The 26369-nt window shown below is 45.3% G+C and overlaps 2 protein-coding genes across 3 annotated transcripts in view; both read left to right on the top strand.

Moving 5' to 3' along the window:
• The window catches only part of LOC131259413 (serine/threonine-protein phosphatase PP1-beta catalytic subunit), a 30000-nt gene extending 7105 nt beyond the window's left edge, over positions 1 to 22895 (top strand). The window contains exons 3-8 of one of the 2 annotated variants that reach the window (XM_058260895.1): positions 12052 to 12132; positions 21643 to 21774; positions 21856 to 22071; positions 22136 to 22275; positions 22361 to 22699; positions 22770 to 22895. In XM_058260895.1, the coding sequence (XP_058116878.1) occupies positions 12052 to 12132; positions 21643 to 21774; positions 21856 to 22071; positions 22136 to 22275; positions 22361 to 22699; positions 22770 to 22877 (1016 nt within the window). In that variant the 3' untranslated portion in view covers positions 22878 to 22895. Of the gene's footprint in view, positions 1 to 12051; positions 12133 to 20277; positions 20288 to 21642; positions 21775 to 21855; positions 22072 to 22135; positions 22276 to 22360; positions 22700 to 22769 lie in introns of those variants that run through there. The other variant, XM_058260896.1, reaches the window with a different exon arrangement.
• LOC131259414 (uncharacterized) lies at positions 22895 to 24629 on the top strand. The gene has a single exon (XM_058260897.1). It carries the CDS (start codon positions 23163 to 23165, stop codon positions 23853 to 23855), a length of 693 nt encoding a protein of 230 aa, XP_058116880.1. The 5' UTR covers positions 22895 to 23162; the 3' UTR covers positions 23856 to 24629.
• Positions 24630 to 26369: the final 1740 nt, after the last annotated feature.

Below are 26369 nucleotides of genomic sequence, written 5' to 3'. Positions count from 1 at the left end.
ATACACAGGCCCACATTTTGTAGCCTCCCAAGCCATTCTGGAGCTCTTCTTCGACGACGACGACGACACAAACCTATCTCGGAACAGTTTTGCGCTCGAAATCTGTTTCGCTTCGGGGTGAAAATCTGATCATTTTTCTTTTTTCAATGGGGCGTTGTCAGTTTTCGATAAGTTTCACAAGCCGAGTCCGCTGCCATGGTGAGAAAATGGTGGTGGTTGTACTTGTGTGTGCGTGCGTGTATCTATCAGCAAAACTCCCGCCGTTAGTAAAGCAAATTTGTTGTTTTGGTTATGGCTTTTTTTTTAGAGGAGAAAATTTCGCTCAGGAGTAATGGCACCGTTTTTTCCAAAAATAGATTTCCACCATTATAATTTTGAGTCGCCGGTGTAGGCAGGGGTTGTTGAGAGCGTTGCTCGTTAACTTTGTTTGGATGTTGGTCGTTCAGGAGAGAGGTTTCTAACTTCCGAACAAGGGATTGGTTTCATTACCTCTAAATTACATTGTTTGCTCGAATTAATGGGTAAAGTGAGCTTGACTTTGTTCTCGTCGTTGCTTACCGACTATAATTTGGTAGGCACAAGGCCCCATTTTGGAGTCTACGCTCTTTTGTTTGACGATTGACTGTTTTTTCTCTCACTATTTTCGATATTTTTTGCCTAATTTGTGTCTAGCATTATATATTTTTAATGTTTGAAAATTGTAAACTGTATAAACTGTGTCAGAGTGGATGCACAATGTCAATTTATTGCTCAGCAGAAGAAATCCCACACAGTTCTTTTACTGCGTTATCTTATCTTCTATCTTCGATAAGCCACAGGTTAATCGAGTTATGGTACCAGGGAATAAAGAATGGTATACAAGTTTATTTAAAGAATAAGCTGAGCGTTGAACTTGGTGTTCCAGAGTTTAACCATTCCGTAAGTTTTATTACGGCATTGGTTAGATAGAAAGTCGTCCGCAGATAAACTTTCCCAATCAAGCTGGACATTCATACATTTCCACTTTTCTTCGCCGGCGTTCGGGATCGTGGTTCTGAGGAATTCATTTCGCCCCCCGGAAAGTACGTTTGCCCGTTCCATTATTTATGACAAATCCCATTTACTTTTCTGTGGCGTGTAAGGTAGGTGAATGAATGAAGCATGAAAATAGGGCTGAGGGCGGTTTTTCCCCATTCTACCGGGGAAAAAAAATTCCGAAAAATCCGTTTAGTTCGTCTCGCTACAGCGACCTTTTTCTTCCAGCCAAACCGTGTGGCTTTTCACCGGCATCGAAGAGAGTTTTTTTTTCTATGCCAGGCGCGTTCCTTCCTCCCTCCCCACTCTTGGCAATGGCTCCAATTTACACGTTCCGCCGAATTGGGCCACACTTCCCTTTCTTCTCGGCGGTCGATTTTTCGCTGCGGCACGTGCTGGCCGTTGTTTTGCTACCATTTGGAAGCCATTTCTACGTCGTTAGCAGCGACGCTGTAAATATGAAATCCTACCATCGTGTGGTGTAGAAATCGGTTCTCTCCGTCACCGCAGATCCGCAGATGTCAACGCGCCATGACGAGATATTCCTTACCGTTGTTTATTTGACGAAAAGCAATCTCTCAAAGACGTAACATTCACCAGGTGAAATGAGTTCTTTTCGCGCCTTCACTCCGTCGGAGTTCTCTCTCCGAAAAAGTGGAAGATTTTTTGAGAAAAACCTACACCTTACCCCACTTTGCCCGGAGGAAGTTTCATCTGCCATCGGCTGGATTTTGCCATACCCGATGCATGTTTGCATATCAAAATCCGTACTTTTCGGTTGGGCGTGGTGTGAAACGTGACGGCTTTGCACGCACGATTACCCAGCACTGCTCGAGACAACGGTCGAAGTTCATTAGTTTGCGAATTCTAAACAGGCCGCCTAATGATGCAAACGGTTCAGTTGTTGTTGGATGGTTAATGAAGTTGGTTAGTTAATGCACGAACCACAACTCTCTACATTGCGTAATCAGACATCTTGCCTTTGAAATTGCATAATTGTACGTCGTTTGCGTGCGCTCTGTTTAGTTTGAATATTAAAACCATGTGTAAATGTACTAAAGCACTTCTCTTTTCCAGCTTAATTTCATTGTTATTCAACGGTTTTTAATTTGTGTCCATCACCTACCGTAATTAAGGGCTTAAATCGTAAAAGCAATTTCCATTTCACTGAGATCCACAATCGCTTTGTTGATGAAGAAATGTCAGACAAATTAGATCACCTAGTTCTAACGCCATCGACGCCAAGTCGCCGTGAAGGGAATCGGGGGTTCGTTTTTCAAGGTGCGCGCCTACTAAACTCGACCTACTGCCAATGGAATATGGAAATACTTTTCCCATTATCCTAGATTCCTCGTTCAGCTTTTCCTCCGGGCTGCGCACGAAACCGACAGGATGTAAATCAGGCTCTCGAGCGAGAGAATAAAAGGGGGCCAACACCGGTTGCTGCCGTTCCTTCGCCGCCTGGGAATCCTTTCGATGCATAATTACGTTACCCGTGTGCACTTCTGCACACACACACACACACACCCCCCGCCTTCAACCCATTACACACAACGACCTAACACTGACTTCATTCGTGAGCCATTTGCTCCAAATTCCCTTCCTTCCTGTGGCCCGGATTATGGTGCTCCCGATATCGCCAACTTTCGATCGAGAATGTCCTTGACATGGAAGTATGGGGCGCGCTTTCCGCAGCCCATTTTGTGTGTGTGTGTGTGTTTGTTTGTTTGTCGCTTACCGCAGGAGTATGCGGAGACACTCAACAGTTCACCGCGAAGATTGGGTAGTTTTTGCGTGAAAGCGGGCAGCGATTAGTGGAGGTTTATAATGGGTTCTTTGTCGGTTTTTAGTCTCTATTGGTGCATGATAATTTGAGGTTTATTATTTCACAAGCGCCAGGATGTCTTAGGAGAAGTGTCTAAGCCTCCAAATGCCGCAAGATTCGCGTGTTTACTTTTCTTCCTTTTATAGCTTTTGGGCCGTACTTGTTGCCTCAGTCTCTAAAAGTGCTACGAATATCGGCCATGACGGCGTGTATGCACATTGTTCGTTTGCATTCTTTCCGTAAATCACGATAGCGTTCGACCTCCTCCACTAGCGATGCCTCGTGCAAACGCTGCTAATGCAATTTAAAATGTCAAACGACGCTCTTGGCCTGTTCCCATTTACCACCGCGAGCCTTCTTCCGCCGGGCCACTTCACCGATCGTTGTCTTTCCGGTGGGAGAAAGGGTAGCCTGCGATAGAGAAAATCGATAACTCATACCCGAAGGCAGGGAGGCGGAGAACGGTGCCGTTGGTTGGTGTGCGATGGAGGTCAACTTTAGTTTGTTGCTCCATGGTGGAACCTTCCGTGAAGCTTCCGTTTGCGCCGTGAAGAAAGGGGGAAAGTCCAGGCGAAAGAAAGGACGACGGCTTAGTGGTGTTGGAGTAGTGTACTACTACGACTACTTTTACCACCACCACCGAGATGTAGCCTACGCTCGTACCGGCACAGTGTTCCCCAGCAGGGCACACGTTTACGAATCGCAGAAAAGGGTAGCGGTTTGCCGGGAAATTCGCCATTTCGTTCCGTCCAATGGTTTCCACGGACTTTCCACGCTGTTCCACATCTTTACTTTCCCTGTCTCGCTCACACACACACACATTCTCTTCGAAGTTTCCACTGAGCCACTGACCACACACACACACCCACTGTGAAGAGGCTCCAGCCGGTAGGTTCGAGAGAAAAACTCCTCTTGCCCTTCCGGTTGAAATCCGCTTCACCTCGCTCCACTCGATCTGAAGTTTCACTGGAAAAACAATGCCTTCTGCTGAAGTGTCCGCACCGTAATCGAGTGACTGGGGGTTTCCCGTAGTCACCCGGGACACAATCCCCCCCACCCTTCCAACCATCACAGTCCACAAATCGATTCGGCTTCAAGAGCCCTTTCGGGTTGAGGATCACGTTTTTCTCACTTTTCAATGGCTTCCTTTTCGGTTTGCCTGGGAGAATTTTCCTCGGTGCTTGGTTGGCAGATAACGCCGCAATCCATCGATCGGCACTCAGCAAGTGCACTCCGGAAGGTTTTTGGTGGGGTGCGGGGAGGGCACAAATGTGTCGTTCATAATTCACTGGGAGTACAAGTATACCAGCCTGTAGCAGCATGCTAAGGGGATTTGAAGTAAAGTAGATATTGATTGCTTCTCTGGAGTAACAAAATTAAGTAGTGTTGGTTAAATAGAGCACTACGATAAGTGTGTCTGCGTTTTGATTGTGTTTGGACAAAAGAGAATGATTTAATGTATGCTTTTTAAATTATTTATTCGTATTTAATTTGTTCTTTTGTTGTACGTAAGAATATATCCAATGTCTTGTCAACTCTGGGTGGAATCACCTTTCATATTGACCATACACATTGTATTTCAAAACAAGCTCTAGTACGATGATCCGAATGTACGCCACATCTTTTCTAATCCTGAAGCTTAGCTTTATTAGTCAAACGAGTCGTGAAATATTCACCGAATGATACATAAACAGGCCATTACGAAAGCGTTGACATGCCGAAATGTTTTCTACCAATCCCTTTAACTGTCACATCGTCAAATGTTTATCGGCTCTCCGGCCCGGAGCATACGGTTATTTCGGTATTTTATTATACCGCCACACATAATCGATTTGCCCGTGAAACTGCGAATGAGCTCAACTGCTCATGACGATGGACGAAAGAGCAGCGTGCTTTGGGTCGGTTGTTGTGCTTCGTCCTGGTAGAAGGTTCTTGAGCGAGCGGCCCGTACCACGACGTTCCTCGTTTGCTTCTCGAAGTTGGCAAGAAAAGTTCCGACGGGCAGATAATTACTTTCAAACTTGCCCTTCTGCACTCGCTGGATTTTGAAATGTAGTTGTTTTTTTTTTGGGCTGACGAAGGGAAAGGAAAGAGCTCCGGGAAAATTGATTAAATTTTTCTCATCCGATGCGAGGGGATGAAAAAAAACAAATCTAATAAAATAAGTTACTGGAAGGCAAGAAGAGATCGATGGCGAAATGCGGGAAAACAAAGTTTCATTCGCGGTAAATAACGTGCGGACTGGGAGGTCCATATGGAAGTGTACCGGACATCGGTTGGAATCAATGCAACGTACTCTTCGTTCCTCCGAGAGTGATCATTTTAGGGTTTTGGTGTTCGGTTCACGTTCTCAACATGCTCCTTGTTCTGAGATGTTCTTTCAGTCAGCTCGTGCCGAGGTTAGCGTTTTGCATTTCCTCTCGCCGGTGCCAAAAACGCTCCGGACCCGCGTGGGGGTGGGGGTGCTATTTATAATTTTCCACCCGATCGCACAACTGCTCCCGTTCGGCTGTGAGTTATTCAATAAACGGGGCCACACGTCGCTATGAACGGCAAATTGGCCATAATTTTAGGACGCTAGTAAAGTTGATGTAATCGAGAAACGCGAATGTATGAACCATGAAAAATATATCTTCCTCCTAATCCGCTTGGGTAGAATAAAAACGCGTCATCGAAAACGGCACGTGGTTGTCAAAGGATAATGAATATCGCGCGAAATGTACGAAAACCGCAGTCTCGTTAGAAAAAAAAAAAACCGTCATGAGAAGCGAGTTGTTTTTGTGGACCAACGTCGGGGGGGTTTAGGGTGACCTTAAAAAATGGCGCTTGGTCAACGTCAGCGTGTAGCCAACATCCAATTTTTGCCCGGAAAAAACAAGCAAACTGGACATAACCTTGACCATCTCGCCACTTCTGGCAGCTGAGCTGTTTGTTACGCTTTGGTGAGTTTTTTTTGGGAGCTTGGAGAATAAGAAGGGTTGTTGTTGTTTTGTGCGGTTTGGTTTTTTTCCATTTTAATTTTGATCACATTGCGTTGCCCGGCGGGAAAGCTGGCGGCTCGTTTGATGTAGAACGGTGGAAAAAAGTGACCCGCACGTGTAATGTATCCCATGGAAAACACGTCAGTTTTGGACGGAAAAATAGCGACGTTTCCCGAGAAGAATTTCACCACACAACACACACGTGTGTGGGCAGTTTTGGTGGGAGTTTACCTTGGCCACAGTCAATGGCGATGAGGAAATTGGCTGCTTTTTACCTGTATTACGTCAATCTCGAAGTACGTCCATTTTCATCTGACATAATACAAAGTGCTTACACCTTTCCCTATGTATGTGTGTCTTTTAATGGCGCAGAAAGGAGAAAGAACGGTTGCGTTTGAAATTCACTTTATGTTTTCCTTCTGCGGTCGCGGGCTTTGAGTTACTTTTATTGCAGTTGAAGCAATTTCCACCCACGATCGGTTGCCAAGTACCTGCCAGCCTGCGCCGTGTGTGCACCGGCTTGTTAATTTTATTTATGATTTACTTACCGTCCATTCCCGTCCTTCTCTGGAAAGGCGTCCAAGCATTGCACGACGAGATCGTACCGCATTTTCCGGACGACGTAAAACGTAGAAAACATAGAGATGTGGGCACTACTGGAGTCATAAGCACGGGAAGGCAATTGAGTTGGCTGAGATAATTCAATTTTCCCCGCCCAGGACTCTCTCCGCCCGCGTTGCCCGCAGGAGACCAACATTCTGCGGTGGTGGGTGGAGTCCCAGGGGAGGGAAAATTATGCACTGTCAGAGACAGCTGTGGTGGCAACAAGTGGAGGCCGAAATATTTATGTCACGGATGTTGCTTCTCGCCCCCGGGGGAGACGCGCTGCTAACACATTTATCTAATTTTAGTTTCTACCCTGTCGAAGAAAAAGTGAGTTTTCCTTCGAGGATGTTGCGTGTATCTCGCGAGCATTAAGGCACACACAAACACACACATTGGGTGGCCAACTGTCGACTGGTCGGACTGAACGTTGTAAATCATTATCGTGTTATGAAGGGAAGCGCGGGTTTTCCCTATCCTTAGAGGTAGAAGGAAAACTTGGCACATGTTGTTGTTGCTGCCGCCGCCATTTTTCACTGCGCTACTTCCTTGCGAAAATTGCCTTCCTCGATCGAGCGGAAGTGGTGTTGCATTTTTTCCTTTTTCGCCCGAACTTGTTTGAGTAGTAAAAGGTGGTGATGCATCTCTCAGGGTCCGGACGGTTCATGGGCGAACGGAACATTACTCATTTGCTGTTTGATTCCCTAACAGCAAAACCCCCTCGGCACCTGTATGGATAGTGATGGAGGAGGTGAGTGAGGGGGGGAGGGTGGGGGGGGAGGGTTCGAGGCCAAACATATTTATTTCGTGTGCGCACCCGAGCCGACGAAAACTGGATGCACCTTTTCAAACACCACCACCGCCATCAAAACATCCGGAGCAAGTGGAAGAACATTGTGTAACGGATTGAGGAAAAGAGAAGACATGAGAGGGGGGAGGGTTGAGGGAGGAAGGGTTGGAATCAAAACACATTGATCAAAATTGTTCCACCCAGCGAAGCGTGATTCGCGTGCGCCAAATCGAGGAAGGGCCTTGCGATGTGTGTTGTTGGTGTAAATATGTCACTCAATCGCATATTCGCGCTCCCCCTCCCCGTTCGTTCCATTCCCTTCGATGCACCGATGCATGATCGTATTGTTTATGTGTGTGTGTGTGTATTTGTTAGTGCACTCAGTGCAATTGCACAGCTGGTGCATTTTTCTGCAGAGTGGGAAGGGTTTTCTTCACAAAATAGTAGCAGCGTTCGGTGATAGACATGTTTTCCTGCGTACGGTTGTATTTGCTATTCTTTTATTCAGTTGTGCCGAAGCAGAGGGCATATGTTGTATTGAAATGTTTCAATATGCGGAAAATTTGACCTTCTTTTGTCATCGTTTCCCCATGATGGTTTGTAAAGTCCAACACCAACTTCTACCGCGATTGCATATGCAACGTTTAGGGGGGATGCGTTGGGGAATATTCATCTGGATTAGTGATGGGAATATGCGATCCATCCAGCTAGGATTCGATCCGGCTGATTCTGATACCAACCTCTGCTGCGATAGGTGACTGATGACAGATTCAAAGATTAGATTCTGGATCTGGATTTCTAGGATTCCTCCCAATATCATCCCAATCCTAGGCTCAGAGGGACGCCTTAGATTTAGTATTAAGTATCAAGTGCCTCAATCGATTCATGATTACTTTTTCCACTTTTCGCGGAATTGATGTTTTCTGATGAAATCGACATCTGGTCTCAATCCATCGCGATACTTCCGAGAAATATTCTCAATTTCCGACGAACGGCTCGTTTTTCCGTTTTGGCATGCGATGCAGAAGCGTGACTTGCGTGGCCAGCACAACACCACTAGCTCTAATTGGCGTCTTTTGCCGTCACCGAACTGGCATAAATGTGAGGCAGATGATACAGCATTGTATTTACTGGCCTTATCGGATATTTAGGAAAAAGGATTAGTCCAGTGTGCGGCGCAAGGAAAAATAATCTGCATGGAATATTGTTTATTGGTATTTTTTGGGCCGCACCACAGGACATGTGAGTCCAACTCCAGGTTTTCGAATTTACAATCAAACAGGCCAGGCGCGAAAACACGATTGTCTATCGAATTTTTGTGGTGTTGAATTGAGCTTTCTGTTCTGATTGCGCTCGTTACAATCTTATTTCCCTTCGCCCCTACAATGGGAAAGGTGTGTGCATGTGTTGGTGCACAGCACCCATTCAATTGCAATCGACACCCATCGATTAGTGGCACGCGGTTGGAAAAAAAATGTGTGCTGGGAAAAATGGCCAGGTCTAGTTTATCGAACTAGAAAAACGTATACGAAAACAGTACAAACCCTTTACACAAAAAAAAAAAAGGTAGACTCTAAACCACCCACAAGGGTGCAGTTGTGTGTGTGTTTGTGGAGGGATAATGGGAAGGTGGTAACGTGCACGTGGTTTGTACGAACATCGACACGCTACAAAACTGCACTGGAATTGTTTCCACCGAACAGCCGCTTCGTAGGACCGCGCTCTCGTTCGTGCACCTGGCGGACGGGAACAATTGTTTTCCCGCAACTTTTCCGCGACACGTGAGTTCCTTCTGTTGCCTACGAGCTGTGTTTGTGTGCTTTGCCCCGGAACCGTCGAAGAATACCAATTGCGACGAGATTGCACGCGACTATTGAGATGGATATGAAGAGAGGAGATGCGCATTGACATATTACAAGAAAGAGGCCAGTCATAATGATGGTATTGGTGGGGGTATATCTCTTAAATCTCTGCATTGCTTACACAATATATTCTGCCCCGTTTGTGATGCGCTATTTTTTTTCTCTCTCGTGGTTCACCAACACTGGTCCTATCGGCAGGGGTTAGTTTTAACTCCGGAAAGCGCGCCATTCCATGTTGTGTGTGTTGGGTTGTTAGTTTTAGCTTACGCTTACATAACTGCTCGTGCCAAAAATCCTTTAAAATATGCATATAAAAAGCTAGCACAACGTAAATCACGTCTTGTCATGTCACTTGAGGCGAAATGTCTTGAAGCAGCAACGGGAGACAGGTACGATCCATGTCTCCGTCAAAACCGAACCTTCCCCGGTCACGGTTGGCAGATGGTGGCGTTTGGATGATGCCTCATGTTTATCACCTTTGATACGGTAAACGATCCGGGTTCGGTTTCGTTTCACGTCACACCACAACGTCTTGCCTTATGCCGTGTAAAATATTACGACCGGATGCGTAACTTTTTGCGAAGGGCGAGTGCGCGCGCGTGAAACGTCTTGCCACATGGAAAAGTGGTGGAGGCCATCCTCCGGGTGAAGAAAAACACCCGGCAACGAGATAATTTCCAGAAGAGAGGGCAGAGAGTGGCCGAGGGGTCGGGCTGTTAAATTCAATATTGTCTCATTTGGCTACGAACTTGTCGCAGTTTCCTCGCCCAATGCTCAATCGTGCGACCAACGATGAAAACCATCGCACCGTCGGCGCCATCATCAACGGCCAGCTCCGGAGGCTATTTTCCGGCCCCTTTCATCTGCCACCACCACCACCCGTTTCCCAACTCACAACCAGCTGGCGATCAGTTTTATGCCTCGGGGAAGCAAACTTCCTATGGGGGAAAAAAAGGTGAAGGTGAGAACCGATTTGGAAGTGAATTCGATGTCGCGTCAAAACTACGTCAAACGACGGGTTGCGAACGGAAAGTCGAAAGGTTACACCCCATCCTATCCTTCTTCTCCCGCTTTTTTTCTTCCGAAGTCCAAAGGAGGGAGGGTGTTTAAAACGGGAAATTGGTTTGCTCGTGCAATTTGGTCCCAACATAATTAGGTTGGCGCTGGAATGAAATCTCTCCCTTACCTCTACCGTACCATTCCGTCCCCGGCAGTCGTTTTTAAACGAATTGGGAAAACTGCGATGTGCCCGCAAGCAACACGTTTACTGCTGAAGTGGGTTTATATTTTTTGGAGGGCAATTTAAAGTGTCTCCTCAACGTGTTCGGTTTCACTTTTACTACACGCATTGCAAATCGAATTGCAAAATGTCTGACAGTCTGATGCTTTCTACCCAGACTGTATGCAAATGTTTGGAAAAACTAATCAATCGTACTGGTATGGCCTTTGGTGTGTTTGTCGCCAGGCGTAAGTTCGCTTTCTCCTAAACTACTTCGAACAATTTGCGAAGGCAGTGAACCTTTCGAGTTGTTTGGGTTCAGGCCGTAAAGGAATTTCCCAAGCATCGCAAATTATTAATTATTAATCTGGAAAATGGAATCAACAAACCGGAAACCGTCACACTATTGGTATTGGTTTGTTTATCAAAATCGGCGTTCCCCGAAGGCGAAAAGGTCCGTGGGACGGACGGTTTATGGAAACAAACTCCTCAACCCTTGCGAAATGTTGTTGCCATCATTCATGCAACCGCAAACTGCGTTGTACATTTAATTAATGTAACAAAATTGAGCCCTGGGGAAAGGATGGGAAAATTCAGAAGTAATCGAACTCAATGTTGCCATGATTGCGTTGTAACCAAGGAGAAAGTTGAACTTTGACGATACGGCAATTCGTGTTAATAACTTTCACTCAACACAGATTATAACTCTTTCGGCGAAAATGGAAAAAAGAGAGCTTCTTTTAGGATTGAAAGTTAAATGGCCAATAGATCCCTTGAACCACCACCATCCTATCGCTAGTACGCATGAACCGACTCATCGCTAGTTATAATTCTAAAATCCGTGTTTTGCTCGCCTTAAAAACAAACCTTTGCTCTCACCAACTCACCAACGTCATTTGGCAAGAATATGTACCCCCATCGTGCTATCGAAATTGGTTTATGTGGCTATTTGTTGATTAAAAGTAATAAAAAAAGCGCACACACTTCATCGCCGTTATCGCCGCTTTTTAATTTGGCATACCATTAGCAACATCAATATTTATATTAAATGTACTCTTTCGCAGGGATTATGTTTCTTATCAGCTTTATTTACCGTGTTTGTTTGTTTCTTTTTCTCCTTTTCTTTCTCTTGCTGCTTTCTGCATTCTGGATTTTGTTCTGATTTAAAACCCGACAAACACCACCACCACGACCATTGAAACAATAAACGAACGTGCACACACGCACACACAAACATGCACACATACACACGTACAATGGAAAAATAAAATCCCCTTCCGGGTGAAACGCATTCGATGTCCTGTGCTGCATCTTTGATGTCCTTTTCTGTCGCCTTCGCTGGGTACAACAAAACGTCTATTGCGTTGTCTGACATGCCCATACTGTTGTGATGTTGTCTCTCTACGATAAACGTGATGTTTGTGCGTGTGTGTATATAAATCTATTGTCTCGGTGTTGGGCTGCTACTGCAACACAAATTTACCACGTCTGCTCGTCTTATGCTCTACCACCGACACTTCTACACCTTTACTGTGCTACTTCTATCACTTCTACTACATCAACCTCTACTACTGCTCTGCTACTAACCTCCTCGTGTCTCTGTGTCGCCGCTTTCCCACCATTTTCCCGGGGCGTGTCTCGCGACCGCGGCGGTCTTGTTCGGACGATTGACGACTTCTCTACTGCAACCCTCCGATGATGGGCCGGGCCGGGCAACATGTTTCTGCAACTGCAACCGCATCCTCCGTGCGCTGCAGCTCACAAACTGCAACAGCAGCAGGCACAGGAATCGCGCAAGAAGGGCAAACTGAAAGAGATATTCTCGCACGACTTTATGGGTATGGGGGGCTGTGCTCTCTATGGGCAGGAATGACCGATTGCGGAGATACTTAGATTGGTTTCTTTTACCCGTTCCGTTTCCTTTTTTTTCTTTCCGTTTTGTTTTTGCGTTTCGTTCTTGTTCGCGAGTAGTAGGTAGGATTGTGTATCATTAGTTGTTTAGTTTTGCTCCTTGGTTTTTGTTTTGGTTTCCCTTATTGGCCTCGTCCATTCTCCCATCGTATGTTTGTGCTTATTTGTGCGTTAGTGCTACTATCGTTGAGTTTGAAGATCGTCGTGTATGCGTTGCGATTGTGTTTTTTGCGGTTGTATTTTGTTTCCAGTGTTTGCAAGTTGCATTCGAATTTCTTGGACAGACTCTGATTCTTATTACTCCTTTCGTCCTTCTTTTTCCACACTCTGTGTACCTAGCAGTCTGTTGCGAAATCTTCTAAACTTTACCACCTTCTTTCAATCACCTCTACTACAGTTGGCTAGAAACTAGGTATATGTTTTTTTTTATGGTTCGATTGCGTATGGTTTGCTAATGGTTTAGTTACTGCTGTTACTGCTCGTTCCCATTCCTACAACTTACCGCCAGTACCCGACGTCGGTTTAAACCGGGTTTCAGTTTGATTTTTCCCCCTAACCTAAATCAATTTGAAGACTATCTACCGTTATTTCAAGTTTACATATTTCATTGAGTTTCCACTTTGACTTGTTTTTAAAAACATCATTAGGTAGGTAGCAATCAATACAATTTTCGTTCATGCAGGGAAAGATAATTGACAGAAATGTATAGGACAAAATCATCCACCATTGAAATGATCGTTGCGGCGCTACCAAACGCTCTCAACCGTTGCGATAAATCAATTTCGCGAGACATCATAATGGATGTTCGTACCTCGCCATCGATGGCATTCGATTATGCTGCTGCAGAGCCGGCAAGATCCACGGTTTTTGTAGCACGTGTTGTGCGGGCGAACGTATCAATCAAACTGTTTATGACTCGTGACTAGCTGAACCCAGAAGCGTTTCATCATTCAGACCCACCTCCACACCCCTCAAAACACTTCGCGCCGCCGACTCCCTTGTCTTGTCTTGTCTGCGGTGAAGAAGAGCATTCCCCGGAGGTCAATGTGTGGGATGTTATTTCTTTCTTTTTTTTTTGTATGCGTCTTTATTATCATTATACGTACGTTCGTCTCGCATTATTTACCGGTTGAGTGTGCACTTGCGGATACGCTCTGGTGCGAAGTGGAGGAGATGATAGTGAGTGGGTATCATATGACGAGAGCCGCATGAGGTGCGAATGGACGATTAATAATTGATTCGTTGAAGTTATGTTCCGTTGTGCACAGTGGAGTGCTTTTGGATCATATTTTTTCCCCCCCAAAAAACAACCGTTTATACAAAGGTTCAGAAACGGCACCGTTTTGGGCAGTGAACTTATCATCTTGCGGGTTGGGAGGCAATCGCTTAAACATTCAACTGTATGTTTCTTTAGAAGAGATGTTCTTTTTATTTGGGACAATTTTATGTCAACCAAGCTCATATATAGCATTACATCAACATATTTTGAAAAAGAGAACATCAAAACAAATACAAATAGTTTGTTGATTTTATGCTACTCCTTTCTCAGACTCCGTTGCCTCGTCGGTAGGATGGCAACATATGTTCCACACTGCACTCTAACATATGCCGGAATAAATTCGCTGGATGAATTCCTCCTCCTTGGTTCCCCCCCCTGTTTCCCGGAACCCCGTTTCTCGTTGAATATGTAAATTTTCCGACGACAGGAACAGCGTACCAACCACCGAGAGCTTGCTGTTGTGCGAACTATGTCTCTCTACTTCGTGTGTGCGCTAAACCGCACCGAAGTTCCTTTCGCAACTGTTGTAAACGTCCGTGTTGCGGTGCTGGTTGCTAGCTTCGGCATGTTTCGGCGTGGTTACGCAGACGGCGAGGAAGGTTCGACGTTCCGTGCAGAAGATATGTTTATCTAGTCGATTCGCGGCGTTGCGAGCCTTGAAATGGGGGGGAGAAAAAATATACTGATCCACACTCCTACCACTCTCTTCAGACTGCCGATGATTTAGCTGTCAATGTCATTACCATGTGGATGAATCCGAAAAGGGGTTCACTCACTCCGCCATGGCATCGGTTGGGGGTTATTGCTTCGCTCGTTGATATTTTATTGCGATTGTTATTGTTACTATCGTTTATGACTTAATTGGATGATCGGTTGACTTGATAAGCGTGTCTGCTGTCTGTGCTGATTGTATCTATGTGTGTGGGTGTGTTTTTGGAAGCATCAAGTTCATATCATGATTTTGATGAGTGTCCTCCGGAGAGGACAGCGACCACAATCTCTTGCATTTGGTTCGGGTTTTGTGCTCATGGTGATGATGGACGATAAAGAAACGTTGTCCAGATACTGCCAGATACACCTCATTCCGTGATTTATATCTGACGATTTCTGTGAAATGTTTTAAAAACCATGAGGAAATTATAATTCATTCCTAACTTTTGCTGTCTTTTGAAGCAAGAAGCTTCGGATAGTTTCAGCTTGCGCCTAACGACGCGGAAAAAGCACGGAAGGAAAGCACGGCATTCCAAGCAGTGGAAACGCCTTACGTAACCACCCTCCTTTCACTTCCCGCCACCCCCTTTTTTGCTCCCACATTTTATTTATCGCTGGCGCTGGTCCATTTTCACGGATACATCTCACGCGAGCGCAATTCAGCGCAAAAGCCAAAAATCAATGCTTTAAACTTTTCCCACGAAACCATTAGCTGGTGGTGGTGTTGGTGGTGGTGTGCTGTGGGCTGAGCTTTGATAAACAATGCGGCAGTGCGTGCCGCTAATCTGCAACACAAACATTTCATTTTAGTGATTAACTTCAACAATGCTGTGTGGCTCTGATTATAGTCTGTGTTGTACTTGTAGTATTGCGGCAGAGTTCTCTTTGCTAATTACCGCCGAAGGGTTTAGATACTATTGGAGATTGGGCGTTCGCGAAATTGTACACATTGTGGTGAGCGTTTCAATTAGCTGCTACCCCCTTAGATCCGTCTCCACATGCACGGAAACTAATCTGCTGCCCGCCCGGCTCGCCAGCTGACGAACCGGTTTCCGAGGCATAAGCCCGCTTCTTCGAAGGCTGGCTTGCATATCCGTTTATTTTTATAAAGCCCGATATGCGGGCCCGCTTGTGTAGGCCCCGGCCTTTTTCCTTGCTTATCAGAAAAGGCGCCTTTTTCGCAAAACCCATTCCCTCGGTGATGGATTGGCGTAGATCCTCTCACGACGTTGGAGCGTTGGTGTCTATGTGTGTGTGTATGTGTGTCTTTAGACCCAGCGAATGATTGATTGTATGGTGCGGTAGGATCATCCACCGTTTTGTGTGCCAACATTTTCGTATGCCGGTTTGAGCTCAGCCGCAATCTCTTACGCCGAAAGATAAGACCAACCGGGTTCGAGCCACCGGGCGCCTCCATCGGAAGTTCACGCTCGAGTGAAATGTGTTTGGTACGTGTTCTCGCTATCGTTGACACCCCAAGACGGGCTCAGCAGTACGGGCAAATAATCTCTGGCACTCAGCACTGGCGTGTTTGGATGTTGTTACAACATTTAAATCTTTCGACCAACGGTCGCTTTCTTCAAGCTCTCCAACATCATCAAGCCTGCGAGGTCATACGAAAAGCTACTGTTTACCGAAACCTTGGTATAAATATTGTTTGTTTCAAAATTAAACTTTGCCACGCCATCCGTGGACCGAGAGGAGAAATACGACAGGGGGGTAGTACGAAGGTAGGAGCTCCCGGTTAAGCCTCACCGGCCAGGAAGGATTAGTTGCGACAGCTTAGTTCTCCTCGCCATTCGGCTCGTTTCCGTTGGGTGATGATTAATATTTTATGATTTAATTAAAATTCAACACAGGCTAACCCCCTCGCCATCGCTATGGTGTAGTGTTGGTTTTCTTCAACCACCCTCCTCGAGGTGGTTGCTTCGTTGTCGGTAAATAAGTATGTTGATTTTGCGTCTGTTGGAATCGGTATGTTTGTGCGTATATCTGTGTGTTGCAAGTTCCTTTGTAGGTAAAATTTCGATATTATTTAATCATGATGAGTTGTAAGGTATTCCGAAAAATATAGGTCAACCCACGACGAAACAGACCGTGCATTGCTTTAAAACGGAAATATATTGTATTGCAGAATTTTGAATTGTCACTTTCGGAACCCTGGCAAAGGTATATGAGAAGGTTTTATATCAAAAGATTTTCTTTGCATTGTTGTAAAAGCTAAATCTACTCTTGTCTCCCGCGCTCTCTCTTTCTCTATTTCTCTCTCTCTCCCTTTAGTGCTCTATCTCTTCTTTCTCTACTAAAGTTAGCGTTTCGCATGTCCCTGTAGTGTTTCTGCCGGAAATTCTTCTCTCCGTCGACATTCCGTTTTTGTTCCTTTCCTCTCGGGTACTACTGTAGAGTCCTTACGATATTAACGCATCTTGCGCAAATGTGTACCACTGTCTTAAAGCTTGGTTTTTTTTTCTCTCTAGGAACCAGTAGACTGTTGTGTTGTTTGTTGATGCGGAATGCGGATGCGTTCGTTCTGCATATATGACGTTGACTATAGCTACATGTCTTGTATTATATTTGCTCTCGAACAGTAGCTCTAAGTAACGTTTTGCTTGCAATGTTTGTGACATAAGCTCTATTTTAATATTTTTCTTTTCTTCTTCTCTTTTTTTCTTCCTTCTTTCCATTGCAGGTCAGTATTCCTCTTCGAATGGTTACGGATGTATGAAATCACACTCATTTCGGTCGGTAACAGATTATATTTTGGTTTAGCCTTGTGGAAAGGTTAACAATATGCTATAAATGGCCAAGAAGGTTAACAGGTGGTGGTTACATTTTTATTTGCACTTTTTACCTTAACACGTTAACCAGGACTAAGTACTAGCAGTAAACTTTCCGTTCACGCTGCGTCAGTCCCTAGAAACTGACAACGAACGGACACATAAGTATCGTCGAACTGTGTGGCGTGAACGGAAACTGTCGCAAAATAAGGTTGAGGGGTGTAACGTGTTAAGTAAAATGAGCTTAATAAGCAAGTTTTTTTCCCTCCCCCCCCACAGTAGGAATTCAACCATATTTGTTTACTGATGTGGAAAACGAGCCGTGGAGAGCTCCAAACCAAATTTCGATTCTATTTCTACACCAACGGTCCGTAGCCACCTTCTCCGTCCGTCTGGAATCCCATTCCAGCTGGATCGGTGTCGCAAATTCCAGCTTCGAGCCAATCCAAGCGTAACGAATTGTCATCATCTCGTCTGTATGCGAGTAACACGGAGAGCAGTAGCGGATCTAAAGGGGGAGGTGTAGTTGACGGAGGTGAATTGGTTACCGCCATCGCGAGCGATTACCAGCGAGTGAAGTTTACATACATAACGATCACGCTGCGCCACTCGCTGGTGCGCGCGCTGTAACGGAAGAGGAAGCAAAGGAGGAAGGGTTGTGGCACATAATGTGGCGTAACGTCAACAGCGTCTCGCGCACGCCACCCTCACCATATGGCGCTGGGGTTCCTCTCCCCCTCCATCCATCGAACGACGGAGCGAAACTGTGAAGTTCACGGTCACCGGACTTGCTGGAAGTGATCGCATCCAAATTGTGGAGCGGCGTCACGCTCGAGCGCTTTTACAGCTCTATTGTTCATTTACACCCGATGCCCGCGGGTGGCCCGCCCGCCTGCCGATTGTGTCCCTTATTCTTCGGAGCGAGCGAACTGCCCCGATTGGATGTTAGAAGGGAAATTACGGGTCACATGCAGCAGGAGGACGAGCAGGTGGAGGTGATGGACAAGCAATCACGACGTTGGGTTTGTCACCGGTGCACTTGCCTCGTCGGGTAAACCGTCCATACCGTCCACACGCTCTCCTTCCTCCTCCGCGTTCGCTGCCTTTAATGGTAATATTCGATTTCGTCGTGAACTACCCTTCACAACGTGACGGTCGAGAGGGGTGGAGTACAGTGGGTGTTAGTTGGATGGTGGATCGGGGGGATACTGTGCTGCTGTTGATGGACCTCAGTGCCTGCGATCGATCGCTATCGGACGTTGGGATTAATGGAAATAAAGGGGTGGCGGTTGAGATTGATGAGTCAATTTTCATCAATAAATATCAAATAAACAGAACCTCCAGCAGGCAGCACAAGAGTGCCCGTGACGGGTCGTTAGTATGCGCCACCACCACAGCAATCCGTTGTCCCGGGTCGGATGTCGGTACGGAAGTAGGAGTGCGGAAGGCGTATGGGAACAAGACTAAACTGTGAAATATTGCACACGAGATGCACATTTCCATCGACGGTTTTAGGTTTGGTCGATCAACGCTCGAATCGGTTCACTTTGATTTAGCCGAACACGTTATTCTTATCATGTTAGCCGTGTGATGTTTACCAGATTTAATCTGCCGATTATACGGCTATTGATACCTTCAACGAGCAATCAACTATTGATTGAAATGTGTGTTTTGGCTAGCATGGCTCATGAATGTTCTTTCGAAAAACATATTGATTATATTATGAGTTAAAACTGAAAACATTACATTAGTATCAATGCAAATAAAGTAGTTTTAAAACGTGATTCCAATCTCACATTGCCTTAAATCTACGCCAATTTAAATACCTCCTTACGCGGGCGGATTCTGATTTGTGTTTAAAACCGCAATTTCCTAGTTCCGAGGAAACGTCCGAAATGGTGGGAACCACTTCTAGTGGCCAGAGGGATTCTCGAGCATGCATCGGCATGTGTTACTGCCGCGTGGTTTTCTAAACTAGTATTGGTGTGTTCGCTTGCTAGAAAGCATCGTACATCTCTACAATTAATGCGCCCACTCGATCGATCTGGGTGCGCGCGATGTGGGCCGGTTGTTGACGATTTTGTTAAAACCCTCCTTGTCGATGGTCAAGATGACGACGTCACCGTTCGCTCACCCAACAATAGCACAGTGCAAGGCAATGTACACCGTAAGGGCTTGAGAAAAACTACACTTCATTCCCTCCGGCGGGCGCATCGCCCCCCTCTTCCGTGGGGTAACGTTTCGATTTTCTTCCATCACACGCGCAAATTAGTTTCAATTGAAGTCATCTTAGATCTCGTGTCTACCGCCACCGCCGCTCTCCGTTCCGATGCAAAGTAGCGTGGATACGAGTAGCTCGAAAACGGGTTTAAACGGGTGGCACGCTTTTTTGTAGTTAATGCTATTTTTATTGCTTCATCCCATGTTCGCTACGTTATAAGTAGAAATAATTCTGAATGTTTGATTTTAAGCTTGCATACATTCCGATTTCAAGCCTGTTGAAAACAGAACGGAATGCCTGGTAAGATGCAACCGTCTGTCAAACTTGCATCGAAACTGTTAGTCGGCGTAGTCGGAACTGTGTCGAGTAGAGTAACTCGTGGGGATCCTACACCCTATTATTATCATCGTAAAACTAGTTCCCTACCATCCACCACTGCTACGTACGTAGGCGGAACGCATCCAGCTGAAACCGGAGCCAGCACGCTGGAGCGTCGAGCGTCATTATGTGTACATGTGTAACCATTTTCAATGGGTTTCATATTCGCATGTTTACGAAGCTTCTCTTCCAGAGCTTCATCTACCGTTTCACGATGCCGGAAAAGGCGAAAAAGCTGTTTCTTATTTCTCTCATGAACGGGCCGGGAGGAATAATCGACGAACCGAACTACTTAATTGTCGAAGTTAGATAATGACAGGCCACAGAACACAGAAGCTAGCTGTAGTCGGGCACGAATTAAGAGTTTATGCTCTATTGTGTTGCTCCGCTGGGTGCATTTTGAACTCGTTTTGGTAAAAAAAGTCCCAAGTGTTTGCGAAGAAATAGGACTTGAGTTGTATGAGCCAGTTTTATTTCGTGATGCAATTATAACAAGGCTTTCAATGCTTATCTCTTAGGGGATTATAAAAGCCATAAACTGCTCTGCTCTTTGCCTCTTGCTTGATTCTTCCCCACAACAAATTTTGCAAGAGATAATTAAACTCGAAAAATTTTGAACTCGTTATTAAAGTAGACACTGTTATCATATGTTCGTCTTTATTTTGCAGCATCTCCATGCTTTGAATCATGCATCGGATGCATATTGTTAATGGAAAGTCATCAAGCGAGGATGGGGGGCGATTAAGATGGCTCCATCGGGGTTGATACGTATGGCAGTCTGATGATTTCGGGTAGAGCAATCGCTAATTGATACGAGGAAGTTAGCTGTACACCCGCTCTACACCCTGCAGCTGTACACTCTAGTAATAATTGAACTAGTTTTGCATGAATGTGCAGCGGAGGATAAAAATAGACTTTTCATCATCATCCTCGATGGAGGGAAAATGGGTCTGAATGAGAGATAGAATGTTTGTACGAATAAACATTTTATGATCGCACTGGGGTTGGCTTGGGCAACGATTTTCAAGGTTTTGTGCGGAAAAATAGATAAAAGCAGAAGCAGACGATAAAATATATAGTAGTAGTAAACTCGAAGTTGTTGTCGGGCGTAAGCGAGATTCATTTACGTCAAGTTTGCTGCAGGTCGATAGAAAATGTGTTGTTTTAGCAAAACGAAGTTTATTTCATTTTTTACGCAAAATAGATTTAAACTGAAACAGACCATCACGTTTATTGAACACGTGCGTCACGTGGTGTCGCTTTATCCTTTTCCCATAGCGTCCCATGCAATATTGGTGTTGCCATGGAAGCCCTGTTCTGCATTCCGTATAAAAAAAAAATTCGCTATGGTTCCAAAGAGTCAGTTACCGTGCCCGTTGTGACCATTGTTGGGAGAATTGTTTAAACACACGAGGGCCCGTATAATGAGGGACAAAATTGCATGGCCATCGCAAAAGGCGAAAGTGTTGCGACATTTCTAGCTTTGGCTTCACGGTTATGCGTTTGTACGGAAACCGTTGTGGTGCTCATTGGTCTTCTCCCGGGTCACATGGCATTATGCTGGAAGTGTGGTGGTGCATGTGGAGAAAGGACTCGCCCGTGACCGTCCAGAAGCAGTGCACTCTTGGCGATTATGCTTTCCATCCGTTTGTCAACCTCGGCACCCGATTAAGTGTTATGCCGAAGCTGCAACAGTACCTGAACGGCATGAAAAAAGGAAAATCCATTCCAACTATTGCCACACTCAGCATATTTATGGCCATGAGTCGTAGGATTTTTAGATTATTCCAAGAATTGAACAATATTTGTCGTAATTTTTATACGCAATTGCTCTTCTACGTATGTTTATATGCAATATGAGGTGTTTAATATGTTAAATATGATATGTTTTCCTATCTCCTTTATGTAGGAAATATTAGGAAAAATTTCACAAATGTGTTGGTTTATGTACAGAAATGATTTCCTGCTTTTAATAAAATTTGCAAACTTTTGTTCGAAATTAATCGCCGTTTGTTTCTAACAAATAATTTTTGTATTATAATCCGTTTTCTTTCCACTTTTTCCGTTTTAGTTCGAGGATGCCGTCCAGGAAAATCGGTACCCATGCCGGAAGAGGAAATCCGAGCGCTTTGCTTAAAATCTCGTGAAATATTCCTACAGCAGCCAATTCTGCTGGAACTAGAGGCTCCACTTAAAATATGCGGTATGTTTGATTTGCGCTTTCGTCATTTTCTTTCTTGTATCGTTTCGGAATGTTAACCCCAATTTCGCATCCTCACTCCAGGTGATATTCACGGCCAGTATACAGATCTGCTGCGGCTGTTCGAGTACGGCGGCTTCCCACCGGAGGCCAACTATCTGTTCCTGGGGGATTACGTCGATCGGGGCAAGCAGTCGCTGGAAACGATCTGCCTACTTCTAGCATACAAAATCAAGTATCCGGAGAATTTTTTCCTTCTGCGCGGAAATCACGAGTGTGCCAGTATTAATAGGATATACGGTAAAGTTTGAACGGACAAAGTTCACTAAGTGCCTTCTACTAACGAAGCGCTCTTCTTTTCCAGGTTTCTACGATGAGTGCAAGCGGCGGTACAATGTGAAGCTGTGGAAAACATTCACCGATTGTTTCAATTGCCTGCCCATCGCTGCCATCATTGATGAGAAAATATTCTGCTGTCACGGTGGCTTAAGCCCGGATCTGAACGTAAGTGCGCACGACGGTGGTGGCGAACTTTGGTCTGAATCATGAGGCAACTGTTTGTAATACTAAAATGCACTTCTGCCCGTAGCATATGGAACAAATTAAACGCATCATGCGGCCCACAGACGTCCCCGATACGGGCCTGCTGTGCGATCTGCTGTGGAGCGATCCGGACAAGGATGTAAAGGGCTGGGGAGAGAACGATCGAGGCGTCAGCTTTACGTTCGGGGTCGATATCGTCGCCAAGTTTCTGCTGATCCACGAGCTGGACCTAATCTGTCGGGCGCACCAGGTCGTTGAGGATGGGTACGAGTTCTTTGCCCGGCGGTCGCTGGTGACGCTTTTCTCAGCACCGAACTACTGCGGGGAATTTGACAACGCCGGCGGCATGATGTCGGTGGACGCAAATTTAATGTGTTCGTTTCAGGTACGCTACATGGAAAAGTGGAGTTTTGGTATAATACACCATATTAAATGTTGTTCTCTTTTGTTCATAGATATTAAAACCCTCAGAAAAGAAGGCCAAATACCAGTACAGTGGAACTAACAGCCAAAGGCCGCAGACGCCCCAGCGCAACCAGAATCCAACCAATAAACGGAAATAATAATTTCTCTCCCTTCTCAACCGCTACCTAACGAGACGCAGTAAGAAAAAATCATCATCTGCAGCAGCCAGTGGAACACCGAATGCTGGCACTACGAGCAATACCAACAACCCCACCACCACCACCACTACCACCAATAGCAACACCAACGTTCGCCCAAGCAATGCCGACGAGGACGACGAAGAGGAAGAATTAACACTGACGGGTACGTCCGTCCCGTACGATCCGGCGGTGGATAGTTTTGCGCACCAAGAGCCAGCGCAAACGTACGCATCGTCTTCCACCATGCAAAAGAACCGAATGGCGTCCAACAAAGCAATAGGATTCACGGACGAACCATCGAAGTGCAACGAGGTTGTCGTCGGTTCAGCAGCATTGCATTTACGACCCGCCACACCATCGGTCGTGCGGTCGGAAGCGGATCTCATCGGAACGCTGGCTGAAGACGACGACGAAGACGAGGACGAAGCACCGCCTCCACAATCGCTGCAAACGGTTCCAATACTACAACTGCAAGCGCTTCAGTTGCATAAAACAGCAGGCCAATATCAACCGGCGGATAAATCGCAAGAGATGATGGTGAAAGGTACCGCCAACGTCACCGGGCCTGTGCGAAATTGCTTTTCGCCACCTCCGCCAGCGATTGTGGCCGTTTCGGTCGCGAACAACAGACAAACGATGCCCCACTATCCACCGGCGGTAACGCTACCGAAACCGACGCCCCTCTGGGCCAATGCTGGGCCCACAACTTCATCCGGCAGTGCGAGTAGTAGCACCAGCAGTAGCGTTAATATGAACACGGGCACGGTCGGTGCGAGGCAAAGGCCATCGTCGGTAACGACGGACCTGTACTCGGTGGCGTCCACGATCAGCGTGACCACAGGCAGTAGCTGCCCGGCCGTCGTCTCGAGCGTGCCGATTCTTCGAACATTTGGTGCCTCTGCTGGTTCCAAACGGCAAAACTCTTTTGGCAGCTAGGTTGCGTCTGGTTTATTTTTGCTACTTAAACACACCCGAATCCATGTTGTTTCTTTTAATAATTTCGGACTTTTAGTCGAAGTTAGGTTGTAGGTTCAGGGGAAGATCAGAGATGCATTTATAGTTCGGCGTTAAATTCTTTTTTCAAATTGATCTGTTGCAAATGAATTATAGTTTACAGATGGTTTTTTAACGTGTCTTTTTTATTGAATTTTTTAATGATTATCTGTTTTCCATTTCTTTGTTATCGGTAACAATACTTGCTGTAATACCGAAGAAAACACAAACAAACCAATTGCTAAAAGAAGGTGTAATGGCTCGTGGAGATGCTCGAAAGACATCATTACATAAAGATGATGATGATGATGATGATGATGAATCAATGATTGTGTCGCGACAAAACGGAAGCGAGTGAGAAAAGGAGGGAATGAACATAAATAGGAACGAAAGGGGGCGAAATGTTAGCGAACGAGAGGATAAAAACAGAGGGAAACAGGAGATAACAAAATAAAAACTAGCTGATAAGGATATGAACTTTCGTTGCTACAAAACGGCAACTTACACTGTGCGTCCCAGTGGAACCTATAGTGTGCTTTTGTGCACGCCTGGTATAGTGGGAAGAAGTACACAAACAATAAATATCTACCTATGGACGATGCAAAGAATGAACCGTTCGGTATGGAGGGATAAACAAAAGGCGCGTCAATGGATAGAGTAATGGAAATTAAAACAGCATAGAGCCGTATTACCGTAACAGTGTGCTACAACGGGCAACCATGGTTAAACCTCTGATGTTTTGGGAATAACACAAGTACGAACAAACCGAATGCCAATGGACGGCACTAGAACGTAGTAAGAAAACTCATACATACACCAATTCTAGGGATCCTCGGTGGAGAATTATGGATGCACCGGCAATGAGTGCATTATGAGTGAACGCATTAACACACATACACACACATCAACACGTACTCTGCAGAAAGCCGCAACATAAGCATACACGAATTCCTAGCTCCAGAAACATCAGAGCACATGTAAAAACCTGTTATCAGTGTTAGTGTTTGCGCTATGAGCGTTATAAGTGCATCTGTAACAGCCGGGACGAGGAAAGCATCTGTATCTATAGCCGTTGAAGCAACGGAGAAGGAAAGAAAAGGAATCATGCAAATCATACATATTCAGCGTAGAGGCGAGAGTAGAGTTTATCGGCGTGTACACTGGGAACAACACAAATCCTGACACCTGAAAAAAGAACAGTCGTCCTACTTTGCGGTCAATATTAGAGAGTAACTTGTTACGAAGTATGTATATATCTCTTCTTCTTCTTCTTCTTGGCGTCAACGACGGGTCTGGTCTCGGTTGGGATTTGAACCAACGCCGTCGAGTTGGTAAGCCTCGGCACTCATGGGCCGATTTTCTAACCGACGCTACCGCTCGGCTATCGCGGACCGCCATATGTATATATACGTACTCTAAAATTAACCACACAACTGGAGGCCTGTTCCTTTTCTTGGGGAGCCAGATTTGCTTTGTTCCCAGAGTAGATAATCGAAAGCCGACTGCAGCTTGCCGGCGGCTCGCAGAAGAAAGAGTGAAGGGAAAATATTGCAAATGATGGCTCACTCTTAGTGACGCAATATATTCTCGAAGATGAAGAGGGAAGGAAAGGTAGAAGTGCCGGAGGCACAGAAGTAGAGAAAAAACAAATATATATATACACACTCTATATACATGTGCATATACATAAAAAAGAATAATTCATACACTACCAGCGAGAAAGCGAGGGAGAACGACGATGCGAGTAGACAAAGGAGAGAGTTGCACGTACGGAAGATGGAACTTCCGATTACTTTGGATAAGATCGGTTCATATTGCCTTCTAAAAAAATGCTAAATAGAAGTACTATATTTTCCCAACAGATGAGTGGCACGAGCTGTGAATGGAAGATTGCGGAAGATCAAAACACTTAACAGAAAAAAATCAGGATTATTATCAAAAAAAATGCCGCAAGAACTCAAAGAAGAAAACACGTGAACGAACTTGAACTCCATCAGGACGTTGTGGAACAGTTGTGTCAGGAAAATAATACAATCTCCGGAACGTGCTGGCAGGCAGGCAGGAAATAAAAATAATGTAAAAAGGACTATAAAAAATATAATAACAAAATATTTCATCTTCGATAGCAAAACTGAAAAGAACGAAAATGATACACAACACCACACATCAAACATACCACAGCGGCAGTCGCGTTCGGTCACACTTGTGTTGTTATGGTTACTATGGTGGTGTTGCGGTTGCAAGGAACAGAAGTAATTAATTTGTATGCATTTACACGAAACTAATTGAAAGGAAATTCATAAAAACCCCAAAAGATCGCACTTTTTCGAGCAAGAGTTGTCCAACAAATGAAATTTTGTGGTTATAATTGTATTTCAGTTACCCCATGTGGTGGTTGCCCTCTCTTTTACTTGATGCTCGAAAATTATGCAAATAGAAGTCTTTAATCGCTACACA

The sequence above is a fragment of the Anopheles coustani genome, chromosome 3 (genome assembly GCF_943734705.1).
Source record: "Anopheles coustani chromosome 3, idAnoCousDA_361_x.2, whole genome shotgun sequence".
NCBI lineage: Eukaryota > Metazoa > Arthropoda > Insecta > Diptera > Culicidae > Anopheles > Anopheles coustani.
This window is presented reverse-complemented; position numbering and strand designations above follow the sequence as displayed.

What these genes read in the sequence shown, in the direction of transcription:
- LOC131259414 (XM_058260897.1), top strand. Translation starts at nt 23,163, where the DNA reads ATGCAAAAGAACCGAATGGCGTCCAACAAAGCAATAGGATTCACGGAC.